The 15,100-nt window shown below is 44.6% G+C and overlaps 1 protein-coding gene across 1 annotated transcript in view; it reads left to right on the top strand.

Annotated features, from left to right (window-relative positions):
- Positions 1-15,100, top strand: part of PIEZO2 (piezo type mechanosensitive ion channel component 2) — a 441,880-nt gene that overhangs the window by 362,255 nt on the left and 64,525 nt on the right. The window contains exons 23-30 of the mRNA XM_040632733.1: positions 97-222; positions 1,655-1,855; positions 2,534-2,738; positions 2,858-2,959; positions 4,034-4,199; positions 8,324-8,567; positions 10,866-10,962; positions 12,060-12,219. Of these exons, the coding sequence (XP_040488667.1) occupies positions 97-222; positions 1,655-1,855; positions 2,534-2,738; positions 2,858-2,959; positions 4,034-4,199; positions 8,324-8,567; positions 10,866-10,962; positions 12,060-12,219 (1,301 nt within the window). The remainder of the gene's footprint in view (positions 1-96; positions 223-1,654; positions 1,856-2,533; positions 2,739-2,857; positions 2,960-4,033; positions 4,200-8,323; positions 8,568-10,865; positions 10,963-12,059; positions 12,220-15,100) is intronic.

The raw sequence follows: 15,100 nt of genomic DNA, 5'->3' as shown, positions 1-15,100 counted from the left end.
CCCCACAGTGTCCCTTTGTGCAAAACTTGAGGAGAAACATCTAACTCTTCCAATCTGGACAACCATTTTTTTAACTCTTTGTTCTCTTCTTTTCAGCCAAATGAAAACCAAACGAACATACCCATCCACCAGTTGAACAAGTCTCAGCTGTACAGCGCTCCTATTGACCCAACAGAATGGGTGGGCCTGAGGAAGTCTTCCCCTCTGCTTGTCTACCTGAGGGTAAGGCCTTCGCCATACTTCATCCGTGCTTCTGCACAGTTAATGCCAGAGAATCTTTTGCTTGAGACTTCTGCTATCAAGGTTTTTATCTGATAAAAACCTTGCCTTTTTTACGTGACAGTTGGAATCACCTTTGAAACAAACGACTAAACATTACCGTCAGTATCGCATTGTACTGAAAAGAAATTGATCGAGTAGTTTAAGATTGATTGAATAAAGTATGACAAATATATTCAGTACAATAGCACATAACCACTAAAAGATTGAGGTAGATTGATAATGTGAGATGTTGAAAGACATCCAAAATATATCAACTTAAAAAAAGGCAAATTTCAGTATACCGTGCATAGTGTGGTCTCTTCTAGATGCAAAGAAAAATATTGAGTAAAATACCCAATTGTCTACAGTGATTATTGCTGAGAAGCAGGTAGAGCATTACGAGAAATGTTTGCTGTCTAAATTGTTTCTCTACAATGTTGAATAAAGGACCTATATTATGTTGAAAGGTAATACAATTTTTTTCTTCAAGCTTTTATTTAAATTCCAGCTAGTTATCATTAGAGGTAATACAATTTTTAACAACCTGTCTTTGAAAAGAAACTTTGCAAATAGTCAAAACCAACATAACGAAAGCAGTATGCTTCGGACTGCTCCCGTTTCACTTTGAGGGATACTCCAAGTAGTCTTCACACCACGTCGACAGAAGCACTCAGGAATGAAGCATTTATACTCAACACCTAGAATTTCTAAAAGTATCAAGTGTCCCATTTTTTGTGGTAGCTTTCTCACTTTTTTTTCTCTCATGCAACAGACATCATTTGCAGCAATATAAATGCTTCCCACCATCAAGAACTGTGATAGGGATAAAGCAAACTGATATTTGAAAAGAGCAATCAGAATAGTGTTGGGCACATGAGGTGCCATCCACATTAACTATTTTCATCATCATTATGATTATGTTATGGTCAGCAGCATGCTTGTCAGTCTGCGGCTCTCTCTAGCCAGATTTCCGAGCTGTTGAAAGATTTCCCCTGCAGCTTCATCTGTTTCCCAGATGGCCCTGTACCATTTTGCACTCTGAGCTGCAAACAAGTTTGGACCGCCCTCCCGAGGCAACTGGTCACTGCATCTTCCTATGGCTAGTGTACTTTTCCAGAAACAGGAATGAGCATCACCGGCCTTCTGTCTAGGGATTCTAGGTCCTAGCATCCCGGAGACTACCCTGACTGACACAATGCATGTAGCCCCACCTTATTACTATGCCACAGGGAAAATGAACATTGAACTCAAGACTTCTATAGAGGTGGGATTTTATAAAGCATTGTTCTTTTAGACACCAAGAATGCGAAAAAAAGGATTGAGTATGGAGGTTGCTTAAAGTGACCAAGCTAAAGCATTTGGCTTCACACAAACGTGTTTTCTTCCTTTGTAGAATAATCTCCTGATGTTGGCCATCCTGGCCTTTGAGGTTACAGTTTACCGCCATCAGGAATACTATCGAGGTCGAAACAACCTCACGGCCCCCGTGTCTAAAACCATCTTTCACGACATTACAAGACTCCATCTAGATGATGGACTTATTAATTGTGCCAAATATTTCATAAATTACTTCTTCTACAAGTTTGGTCTGGAGGTGAGTTTCCTTGCTGACGTGGGTTTGTTTTTGTTTTTGTTTTTTTCTTTTTTCTGTGAAAATCCCAATTGCTGTTTTTGGCCAGCTGGCCCCTAGAGCTTACTTGTACATCTCCGTGCTCTGATGACTGTCTCCTCAAGATCACTGGGAGGACATTCTACTGAAGGGTTCACCTGGCCTGGTTGAAAGTCGTCTAAGACCAAGGCCAGTGCTCCACAGCGCACTGCAGCAGTGAACTTGGCCTCTCTGGATCTCTGTAGCCTTGCCCATGCATAGATAACACTTTGTCATTTTCACTGGCTTCTTTAATGTATTACAAATCTTCTTTGTGTTTTGTGCATTCTGAGAGTTTAACTTTTGCCAGAATGAACTGGTTTGATCTGAAATGGTTGTGGTAGTGCCTGCCTCTTACTAGAACGAATTTGGAAAAGTGATGCTTCATGAAGAGCTCATTGCTGTATTCTCTTCACAGTTTGAAGTCGTTCTTATTCACAGTGATGTAGTCAGTTTATACATGATTTCAGTCTTCATGCTATAAGACATGTGTGAAAACATGTAGACAGACCCCCCCTTGGGAATGCCAGTCTCTGAGCCACCTGCCCGGGGCTGACAGGTGACACCACTCCCCTTCCCTGTAAACCCGATTTTTTTTTTTTGCCTCTTTTCATCCTTACACAGACCTGTTTCCTAATGTCAGTTAACGTAATTGGTCAGCGAATGGATTTCTATGCCATGATTCACGCGTGCTGGCTGATCGCTGTCTTGTATCGGCGCAGAAGAAAGGCCATTGCGGAGATCTGGCCCAAGTACTGCTGCTTCCTGGCGTGCATCATCACCTTCCAGTACTTCATCTGCATCGGCATCCCTGCGGCTCCTTGCAGAGGTGCGTGGGCCCTGCTGGGAGCCGGCTGCTCTTGTAATCAGCCCTTGTGTCGTGCACAGTTGCGACAAGGGTGGGGAAGAAGCGTACTGATTTTGCTCTTTACCACTTCCGTCCTGCAGATTACCCATGGAGATTCAAGGGTGCTAGCTTCAATGACAACATCATAAAGTGGCTGTACTTCCCAGACTTCATTGTGCGTCCCAACCCCGTGTTTCTTGTCTGTAAGTGTTGGAGCCGCAGGGCCACAGAGCATGGGGGTTTGGATTTCTCTTTGCTGATCTTTCTTTGTGTGCTGTGCATTCGTGCCTCTGCTTCCTCCAACGCACTTGGTGGTCATGTAAAAGCTTGTCTTGATGCATTAATATCACAAGTCCTTAATGGCTTCTACTGGCCCTATTCCATTGCAAAATTAATAAATAAACATTGGAAATACCATCTCCACTTCCATAATTTTACCTCCCAACACACACACACACACACACACACACACACACACACACCCCTCTACTCATCCATCTTCTAGAAGGTAGACTGCAGAGGGAGGCCCTGTTTTGTGCAAAGTGGTTCTTTCATGCTGCCACCAGACAGACCAAAGCTAACGCCAAGACCGTGGAAGCTAGGAAGATGCTCCCCAAACTGCAGATGCTCTAACTCCAGGCTGTAGCCCCTGACCCTTCCAAGGGCAGGCTGATGATCCCAGGGTCGAAGCAGCCCCACCTAGGATGAGAAAGTCACCTCCAGAGGGACATGCTGCCTCCACACCCTCAGGTTTGATGTATGGGAGGCAGCCTGCCCATAACTGGCCATGATCTTCCCCTGCGCTCCCCTCCCTCATTGCCCTGTCCACTTGGGAAGCATGCAGTTACAAATACAATGGGGGATGGAGAGGCTGAAGAAAACTGCAAGTGTCTGCCTCTGCCACAAGTAAAAAGATCAAGATGGAGAAGTATATTCAACTGGCTTCCTCAAAATTTTGGTGGGAGGTAAATGCAAATAAATATGATCCCATAAGAAAAGTCATAAGACTAGGGATTATCACCTGATACTTGCACTCACCAACACACAGATAAAATCTAGACTCTCCAGTGTCTGTGCCCCCTTCATTCATCTTCCGTGGTGGGCAAGGTGGGACTTGGCCCCTAGATTGGAAACTAGGGAGAACTGTACATTGGGAACTTTGGGAACGCGACTCACTCAGGAGCTGGGGAGCGGCTCATCTCTTGTGGGGACTGTTTCCTGCATCTTGGAAACCTGGATAAGGAGAAGGTGACTCAGCGATCTCTCTGTCCTGCCAGATGACTTCATGCTGCTCCTGTGTGCCTCCTTGCAAAGGCAGATCTTTGAGGATGAAAACAAGGCTGCAGTACGGATCATGGCCGGGGACAACGTGGAGATCTGCATGAACCTTGACGCGGCCTCCTTCAGCCAGCATAACCCCGTGCCTGATTTCATCCACTGCAGGTGAGGGTGGCTGAGCGGGTCCAAAGCCACTTTGCACATGCGTGTCACTTGGAGGATGTAGCTCCACTTCCGGTTCTCTCTCCACCACTCTTGGGAAATTGGGCAGCCAACGGTACACGCCGGGCTCATAAATGCAGACAGAGGGCTTGGCGGTCCAGAGGCTGAGTCTCTGAATTTCAGCTTTGCTTCTGCTTTTCTCAGCATGAACCACACATTTCCCCTCTGTTTCCCTCCACGTCTCCCCACACAAACTGCCTAGGGCCCGTGATACTGCCTCCTGGTGCTCCAGCAGAGACCCCTCCTCTGACTACTGTCCCTCGTCTTTACCTTCTGTTCCCCCTCCTCTTCATATGCTGTCCTTCCTGATTCCCATTCCTCACCCTCTTGCCCTTCCCCGTCCTCCTGGTCCTCCATATTCCGTGGGCACCATGGCGGGCTGGCAGCCACAGTCTGTCCCGTGCTGGCGCTCCCCTGTGTGCTATTCCCTCAGGCACGTGGGTTCCCCTTGTAACACCTTTCTCTGTCCTCCACTGTCCTCCACAGTCTGGTGGGAGCTGAGCTCGGCAGCCTGATTGTCCCCTCAGCAGAGTTTGCATTTAAACCTGACTAAATTTCTCACTCTGCATTCCTTCTGTGTTCTCTGGGTTCCCAAGTCCCAGTGCTTTTGCTCACCTGCCGCCCGGTCATGGCGGGCACCCGCTGCCTCCCCAGTCGGCAGTCATAGTACAGCTCTGGCCCTGCAGTCAGGGTCAGACGGGCTGGTGGGCTTTTCTGTGCCTCCTCACCAGCCCTGCACCTGCAGACTCCCTGATCCTCACTAGTTAGCATCCACACTCTGGGTCAGCTGTCGCACCCAGGAGAGGCTGCGCATCAGTGCGCAGCAAGGAGATCAGTCTGGGGCCAGCCAGTGTGTCTCTCCTCACCTGAGATTTGCTCCCCGTTTCTGAGTCCCAGAGTATCTTGTTTGCATGGGACTGTTATTTGAAGAACCCATCCCACCCCGGTCTGAGATACAGACAACTTAGGGCAAAGTTCACATCTAACTTCCTTTTGTGTGCGTGCCCTTCCCCCATCCTTGCCGGTGCTTGTTGGTCTACAATACACATGGTCATGTTAATAGTGGCAGTTATTGGGCACTTGCTGTGTGCCACGATCCGGTCCAAGTGCTTTACGTCGAGGAAGCCATCTTATCCTAATGACCACCTATGAGAGATTATCATTGCCATTTTGTAGGTTAGGAAGCTGAGCAAGGATTTGAACCCAATCGACCTAGCTCCAAAACCTGGGTGCTGAGGCCCTTCTGTGCCTCTCAGTGGCCTAAGAGCTCAGCATGTACTGAACAAACCAATAAGTGAATTTGCTTTAAAATGATAAGCTAGGTGGGGCACCTGGGTGGCTCAGCCATTTAAGCACCTGCCTTTTGCTCAGGTCATAATCCCGGCGGAGTCCAGGATCTAGCCCCATGACAGTCTCCCTCCTCAACAGGGAGTCTGCTTCTCCCTCCCTCCCTGCCCCTCCCCCTGCTTCTTCTCTCTCTCTCTCTTTCCCAAATAAATAATAAAATATTTAAAAAATAAAAAATTATAATAAAATGATAAACTAGGGTGTCTGGGTGGCTCAGTTGGTTAAATATCTGCATTTGGCTCAGGCCCTGATCTCAGGGTCCTGGGATCAATCCCTGCATCAGGTTCCGCACTCAGTGGGGAATCTGCTTCTCTCTCTGCCTCTGCCCTTCCCCCCTGATCTTCTCCCTCTCTGTCTGTCAAATATATAAAATCTTTAAAAAATAATAAAAATTAAAATTAAAACAATAAATAAAATGATAAGCTATGTAGACCTAAAGATTCCTTTTAGGGTTAATGTACTACACTAAACACTAATACGAGGTAGGACTTCCACTTTTTACCTCTTCTCTGTGATACTAAGAGAAAATATCAGTGCAACTGATCTTTTTCCCTGTCATAAAGGGAGAAACTAAGCTTTTTTTTCCTTTGAGATTTTATTTATTTATTTGAGAGAGAAAGAGAGAGAGCACGAGCAGCAGGAGGGGCAGAGAGAGAAAGACTCCCTGCTGAGCAGAGAGCCCCATTCAGGACTCTATCCCTGGACGCTGATATCAGTACCTGAGCTGAAGGCAGACGTTCAACCGACTGAGCCCCCAGGCACCCAAAAAGTTTTTATCTGAAGGCAAACCAGTAAATTCCACAAGAAATCGTTAACAGCACGTGTTTACGTTTTGTCATGAATCAGACATGTTTGAACGATTCACAACAAGAAACCTAGAACAAAATGAAATATTTTATCATATCAGGTTGACAAGTTAGAGAAAGGTAAGTATTCAACCCTACAGTGTACTTAACAAAAAACCTAAAATGTCAACTCAAAAACTTGGGTGCACCACTAATTTTTAGAGTGGTATCTTTGAAAAATTGAATTATTTCAAGCTTTTAGTTCGGTTTCTCAGTGAGGACTCCCAGAAAAGTGGGCGTCAGACACCACAATGGGGCGCGGGAAGCTGGCAACCGCTTTGCTGTGGGAGGCCAGTGGTATCCCCCGCGCCCTCTCTGCGGGTACGCGCTCCTCAGCAGCTCTTCACCTCACTACGCATCACCAGGGCTCGTTCGTCTGCTCCGGGGTCCCTGAGGCTCCTCTTCAGAGCGCATTGACTGGTGTTTTCCGTGTGACCTTCAAGCTTGGTCTTGTGATTTCTGAGCCTGAAGCAGGTTAAGTGCTAAGGAACGGAGGCTGGGGCACCTGGAGTGGAAATGAACAACACTGGGCCAGGAAGGGAAATCCACAGAAAGCACATGTTACACTAACACACACGTTTCTGTGCACACACACTCACACTCAAAATGCCCATAGGCCGAGTCTGCTGACTCCAAAGTGTGCCCGTGTACACACACACACACACACACACACACACACACACCTCAGAGGGCCCTGTGGGCATTCCAATATTACGTCTCACATGAATCACTGATTTTACCAGCGATGCTCCTGGAATGCTGAAAAATACCGACATTTTATTCATTCTCCTTTGGCTATGACATCAAAGAAGGGTGAAATATATTTGAGAGGGAAATTTCATGAAAGCATTTTAAAGGATCGAGTATTTTACACCCAAAAGAGTAAAGTTCAAAAAAGTGTGCTTATCTGACAATGTACCTTTTAGGAACGGCTTTCTCTAATGAGACTGGTGAGTATAGTGCCTATTTTATCAAAATACTGTTTATTAACTCTTAGAAAATAACAAATCATTAGTCAAATAACTGACCCACCATCGGTTCTGCTATGCTTCTCCCTTACCTGGGAGGAGAAACAACCAAAACAAAACCTCCAAGATAAAGAAGCTCTAATTAAGCAAATACAGATGGGTCTTGGCCTGTAGGTACCCCCCTGCCTCGGCTGTCAGTGACCCATGCTCAGAAGCTCCCAGAAGCTGCCACTTTTTGCACAGTGACTGTCTTCAAGGCTGCCTCACCTCTCATCATGGTCACAGGGAGAAATCACTCCCCAAAAAGGCATCTTGACTCCAACCTAGGGCCATCCAGAGACAAGAGTGTTGAACTGAGTCTCCAAGCCTCACCGTGGCTGTGTGTGCTCTGTGAGAATGACTTCTCATCAGCAAGGAGGGTTTTCCACCTCCAGGAAGACCTTCGATGCAACACAGATTTGTTTTATCTATTAATTTCTAGTTCACTGAAGAGAATCCAGTCTTACCTGTTCTCTCGCTTCAGGAGGCATCCGTATCTCAGACTTTCCCCCGCCATACAATTATTCATGCCTCCTCTGGGAAGACAGGGAGGAATTCAGAGTACTCTAGTCGTAGGCAGAAGATGTTGCTGTGGGGGGGAAATTTGGCCCAAATAAGATACTGATAAGTGTTTTCACAACTTACTTATTCATCTCTTACTAACTGGGTGAGGATTTCCTATAGACAAGGCAGCGTTAAATGAAAGATGGGTACAGAGTTCGAAACATGACTTGCAAAGTGCTTCCATATTGAGTCAGGTGGATGGTACGAACTCTTGCCCTCATCACAGTAGACTCTCCTGCCTTAATTTTTTGTTCGTTTGCTTCTGTGTGTTGCCATCCTTTGATGGGTCGGTTTTGCTTTCCAGATCGTACTTAGACATGTCCAAAGTGATCATCTTCAGCTACCTCTTCTGGTTTGTGCTCACAATCATCTTCATCACGGGGACAACCAGGATCAGCATCTTTTGCATGGGTTACTTGGTGGCCTGCTTCTATTTCCTGCTCTTTGGGGGTGATCTGCTGCTGAAACCCATCAAGAGCATCCTGCGCTACTGGGACTGGCTGATTGCATACAACGTTTTTGTGATTACGATGAAAAACATACTGTCAGTAAGTGCCTCTCGCTGTATAACACATTTGTGGTTTTAGCACAAAAGTAAACAGTCCATTCAGTGGTTATTAAAAGCCCAATTGCCCGTCGCACTCCTCTCCTAAAAGCCCCAAATAAGGTGACGCAAAATCAGAATTCAAAGAAGCATTTATCACTCTTGTTTTGCCACATTAAGCAGAATCCTGTTTGCTCACTTCCACCATCTCAAGGTCACATGACAGGAGGATAGGGGTTTGTAGGACTACATTCTAAAATGCATTTTTAAGTTAAAAATCCCAATTCTTCTGAGGGATCATTCATCACCATTCACACTTTGTGCTGCAAAGTGGCCCTTTCAGGAGCTGAATTACTCATTGGATCTCTTCAAAACTGATACCGTGTTGGCTTACGTAGAAGGAATTACGGAAGTATAAAATAAAATGAGCACAGTTCTCTGAGCTAAGGCAGTAGAGGGTGGGGGCAAACCCGTGTCCTTCCTCTACAAAGTTTAGCTGCTCTGCTATTAAGTATCCAGATCCCGGAGCACCACTCTCCCCCCTGACCGAGCAGGTAACTCACACAGCCCACTAGTCATCCCAGGATCGCATAAAATCTTTTGGGCCACAGGGACACCTTCTAAGTTATTTACTGTTTCAGGAACTTAAACAACAAGCTTTCCCGAGGTGAAGGAGTTAAGACATCTCTAGCTGGCCCTAAGTCAAAGTTAGTCCTTGCACCTGCTGCTCCCAAGTGCTGATAGTGCATTAGAGGAGCCTCGAGGTAACAGTCCTGCTTCCCACCTTCCTGGTTACTGAAAGATGAGCTCACCAGGCAAGTCTACTTGGCAGGCATTTATTTCTTTTTTCTTTTGGCACGTGTATTGCTGCGTTTAGAGGTCTTAGAAAGCCAAGACTATGTCTCCATGAATATGTATTTGAGTCATCTATTTTTTCTAAGACCTTTGAAATTTTGTCTAAGATCAGTTGATAGTAAAAGTGACTCTTATACAGCAATTTTACCCCACCAATATTTACTTACATTTGGGGTAATACTGAAAGTTCTTGGACAGAGAGCACAACAGAACACCATTTCATTCGATGGTCAGTCTGATGGTGAGGAATCTGTTGCCAGAGGTTGATTTCTACAACCAGTCCTACAAATGTAAGGCTACAAAGTACATTTGTTCATTCATTGATTCATTCATTCTGTAAACCCAAATTGCAGACTTGCTAGGCACTATTTTTGTCTTGAGGAACTAGATATAGTATTCCTTTCAAGTTTTATCCTAAGGAACTCACATTCTTAAAGGGAAGACAAGCCTACTTATTAATAATTATAATATGGTCTGTGAATGCTAATTATCACAACATTATAGGAAGCCAAAACAAAAAAAGGAGTTCCTCATACCTTGCCTGAATGAACTGTGAGCAGTCTTCCTGGAGGCAATGCTATTTGAACCGATCAGAGACTTGAAAACCAGATTCAAGGGTGTCCAGAGATAAAGGGAACGGGACACTCCCAACGTAGAGAACCCAAACACAAGCATGGCCATGTTGGGCAGAGATAGTCATGTGAAGAGCATGTTCCAATGGGTGCAGGAACTCAAGCTGAGCAACAGTCAGCTTGGGGAACAAATTCTAAGTGTATTCTCCTACCTCACATGTTCCCAGGAAATACACACAGTTCAGCCATCGCCTTTATGTATTGGCTTGCAATGGTTGTCTATTTATTTAAACTTCTTCCCCCTCAGCATGTGAACTTAACATAAATCATTGCTATGAGAGAGACAATGACATGCCAACCAACAAAGAATATTCCTTTGCCCAGAGAATTGGCCACAAAATGTTCAAAATGCATGCTCTTTTCCTATTCTAAGAACTATGCCATGCAGCTGATGTTTGTGATGATCTCCTAGCAAACAGCATAGGTTTAATTTGTCCAATCTTGTGAGAAAATAACTGTACCAAAATCAAAGTCCTGGGAGTCATCGTTCACCCATTTGATATCAGAGTTTGGCTTGTTCCTACAGGAGTCCAAGATTTTCTCTATGAAAAGACAGGCACTTCTAAGTGCTGAAACCATCACACTAAAGACTCTTGCTTTACTCATCGGGTTTATTTTCCTCCAGGAAATTATGGTGCTTCTAGAGCATCAAATGCGTTACCCCATGGTGACTGAGCTTTTAGGTTCTACAGGTATGTCCTGGCATCATTGGCGTGGAGACTTTGTGAATTCTTATACAGACTAGGATCACAAAGCATCAACCTCTTTTTCTGGGCGCAGAGTTTCACAATTTGCCACTCCCATTTGTTTTTCAGATAGGAGCATGTGGATATATTGAAAAATTGGTTCAAAATAGTTGCTGGTTGATCCAAGCTTTCAGCCTGGCCTGCACTGTCAAAGGCTATAAAATGCGTAAGTATGCAAAGCAAATTTGGAAGTGGAAGGACAGAGAAAGAAGGATAGTTGTATTGTTCTAATTTTAAAATTGGGCCAAAGCACATAAAAGAGAAAACAGTGACAGTCACTTTGACCTCTAGATGGCAGCTATAGGACTGTAGATCGTTATTAATCTATTGTCCATAACACAAAGTGCTCCTACTCCAGACATCTTTGATCATCCTCCGGAAACTTCTCAGACTCTGGCAGGTCTGGGGACTATGTGTGGCTCATTATAACTCCCCAAACTTCTTGGAGTTACATTAGGTAGGGTTACAGAAGGCCACAGGCCGGTGGTGGTTGCTGCTAGAATCTTGGGTTGTCAGAGTACCTGTGGATTCTAGGTCCTTCTCTCCTCAGGAAGCTCGGGGAGCTTCAGACTCAGGAAAACAACTGGGAGGACCTTCAGGGTCTCTACGGTTCCAGAGTTTCCATTTCCGTCCCTCTGCCTCTTACACCACAACACAGGACAATACCATGCTTGGTCCTCTTTGGCGACCAGAATGGGGACAACTTGACCATGGCGCTCTCCCCACTGTGGCTTCCAATTCAGGCTACACTTTGCCATGATGAAGAGTAACTGGGAATTTGTTCTGATTTAGGATAAGTTGTCTGTTGATACATCTTTTTCTAATAGACTGTACTGTAGTAACTGCTCTTTTGGTTATCCCGGATCACCATTCCTAGAAGAGGTGGTTTTTGTTTTTTGTTTGCTTGTTTGTATTGGAGCATTGTCCCTGGCATCGGGACATACAGACATAATTTCTCCATGGTTCAGGGAGAAAGAGATCTCTGTCCCCCTAAGAGACAGAAGCACCCAGGAGCCAACCCTGGCGAAGAGATCCTCCTGTGCCTCAAGAGGTCACTTGTGGTCAGTCTTATGAATCAATGTTGATATTGGATTTGAAATGTGTATCTTTGCTTGTAAATAAACACATGCATAAGTGAGTCCATGCATCAGAATGTTGCTCTTATGACTGTGGGATTCCCCAAGCCTGATCATGACACAGATATTATAAAATAACAATGAAAATGGATGTTAATTTAAATGTTTTCCTACTTTTTTGCCGCAGCTGATGATGATTCCTCATGTAAACTACCCAGTGGTGAAGCAGGAATTATTTGGGACAGCATATGTTTTGCCTTCCTTCTGCTGCAGAGAAGAGTTTTCATGAGTTACTATTTCCTACATGTTGTGGCTGATATAAAAGCTTCACAGATCCTGGCTTCGAGGTAGGTCAGGCCATGGAATTAAGTGGCTTCTCTTAAAACATCTGTCTGAAGTAATATTGCACTGTGCTGTTGCCTAAGCTTGCTTGTAGAACCCATAAGAAATTAAGAAATTCCTTCTAGGAAAACCAGTCCAAGAAGGGTTTAGCACAAGGCCTTTATTTTTTTTTTTGAATTTTTTTAAATTTTTATTTTGTTATATTAGTCACCATACAGTACATCTCCAGTTTTTGATGCAATGTTCCATGATTCATTTTTTGCATATAACACCCAGTGCACCATGCAATATGTGCCCTCCTTAATAACCATCACCGGCCTATCCCAATCCCCCACCCCTCTCCCCTCTGAAGCCCTCAGTTTGTTTCCCAGAGTCCAGTCTCTCATGGTTCATTCCCCCTTCTGTTTACCCCCCCTTCATTCTTCCCTTCCTTCTTCTACCGATCTTCCTATTTCTTATATTCCATAAATGACTGAAACCATATGATAATTGTCTTTCTCTGCTTGACTTATTTCACTTAGCATAATCTCCTCCAGTCCCATCCATGTTGCTTCAAATGTTGGGTAATTGTTCTTTCTGATAGCTGAGTAATATTCCATTCTATATATGGACCACATCTTCTTAATCCAGTCATCTGTTGAAGGGCATCTCGGCTCCTTCCACAATTTAGCTATTGTGGACGATGCTGCTATGCACATTGGGGTGCATATGGCCCTTCTCTTCACTATGTCTGTATCTTTGGGGTAAATACCTATCGTGCAATTGCTGGGTCATAGGGTAGCTCTATTTTTAACTTTTTGAGGGACCTCCACACTGTTTTCCAGAGTGGCTGTACCAAATTGCATTCCCACCAACAGTGTAAGAGGGATCCCCTTTCTCCACATCCTCTCCAACATTTGTTGTTTCTTGCCTTGTCAATTTTTGCCATTCTAACTGGTGTAAGGTGGTATCTCAAGGTGGTTTTGATTTGAATTTCCCTGATGGCTAATGATTTTGAACATTTTTTTCATGTGCCTGTTAGCCATTTGTGTCTTCATTGGAAAAGTGTCTGTTCATATCTTCTGCCCATTTTTTTATTTGATTATTTGTTTCTCGTGTATTGAGTTTGAGAAATTCTTTGTAGATCTCGGATACCAGTCTTTTATCTGTAGTGTCATTTGCAAATATCTTCTCCCATTCCGTGGGCTGCCTCTCAGTTTTTTTGACTGTTTCCTTGGCTGTGCAGAAGCTTTTTATCTTGATGAAGTCCCACAAGTTCATTTTTTCTTCTGTTTCTCTTGCCTTTGGAGATGTGTCATGAAAGAAGTTGCTGTGGCCGATGTCGTAGAGGTTGCTGCCTATGTTCTTCTCTAGGATTTTGATGGATCCCTGTCTCACATCGAGGTCTTTCATCCATTTGGAGTTTATCTTTGTGTATGGTGTGAGAGAGTGGTCAAGTTTCATTCTTTTGCATATAGCTGTCTAATTTTCCTACCACCATTTATTGAACAGACTGTCTTTTTTCTACCGGATTTTTTTTTCTGCTTTGTCAAAGATTAGTTGCCCATAGAGCCGAGGGTCCATTTCTGGGGGTCTCTATTCTGTTCCATTGGTCTATGTGTCCCTAACAGTAATTTTATTTACTCATAGAGCAGCTGGTATTTGTGCTGATAAATGTGCCTTTTTCCTTCTCCTGAGCATTTGGTCCTTAGACATTCAGGACATAATAGTAAGCCAGTATCTTTTCTTCGGAGTTGTCATAATTATTTAGAAAACAGATTACTCATGCTATAGAAACCAATGGCTTTGGTTTAGAGCACAGCTCATGCTTGCAAAAGAAAAGCTATGTCTTAATAATATACAGAATTTCCAAAGAATAAACATTGATTCATTCATTGATATGTTCACTGCCTACTGTGTTACAAGGAGGTGGCTGCTTGGTCCTGCCCTCACAGAGCTGGTGGGGAGGGGGACATGGCAGTAAGCAATCACAGTGCTGTGTGACTAGTGTGATGATAGGGGACATTCAGGAAGCTGCAGGAATTACATCAGGGGTACATAATCACCTGCAAGGGCCAGGAACTGAGGCAGCCTTCCATTCTAAGCTGCAGCCTAAGGGAAGATCAGGAGTTAGAGGAGGGAGGCAGGGGACACAGTCCAAGTGAAGTTACCAGGGGAAGTTTTAATGAAGAAACCCTGAGAAGCTCAGTGTGGCCAGAACACAGAAATTTAAAGGTGAAGGTAGTGAGTGATGACAAATTAGTTGGAGAGATAGGGAGAGGTCCGATTATCAGGGGTCTTATGCACCATGTTTATGACTTTAGAAGTAATCCCATGGATAAGAAGAAGCAAGGGAGTGATGTGGCTATAGATGAGTTTCAGAAACCCACCCTGCCTGTGCTATGGAGGACACAGGACCAGTTAGGTGGCTGCTCTGATGATCCAGGACAGAGACAGTGGCTCAGACCAAGATGGGATAAACCAGGAAGATGTTTAAGAGTCAAACTGGCACAACTGGAAAGTTGATTGGAAGGAAGGGAGGTGGGGGTGGAAAGGAAAGGAGGGTAGAGGATGATGTGGTTGGGATTCTGGTTAAAGCCAAAGATGGTGCCAATCCCAAATGTAAAGAAGCCGAGAAGCTCTGGGCTGGGAGAACACTGACCACAACCAGGGAGTTGTAGAGCTCATGGGCTTGTGAAACTAAACTCATCATGAGTCCAGTGGACAGCTGGGAGGATAGATCCGCAGGTGGAAATAGACTTGAGTGTCATCATGACACAGATAGATGTAGAGCAGGTGAGTGGTTGGAGAGCATGAGAATGAGAAGTGGACCCAGGGTAGCATCCACTTTTAATAGATGGGCAGAGAAGACCAGGAACTCTGAGCCAGAAAAGAAGAAGGAAAGCT

This window comes from Ursus maritimus, unplaced genomic scaffold (genome assembly GCF_017311325.1).
Source record: "Ursus maritimus isolate PB19 unplaced genomic scaffold, ASM1731132v1 scaffold_18, whole genome shotgun sequence".
Classification (NCBI taxonomy): Eukaryota; Metazoa; Chordata; class Mammalia; order Carnivora; family Ursidae; genus Ursus; species Ursus maritimus.
Note: the sequence above shows the minus strand (reverse complement) of the source record. Positions and strands in the feature narration are given on the sequence as shown.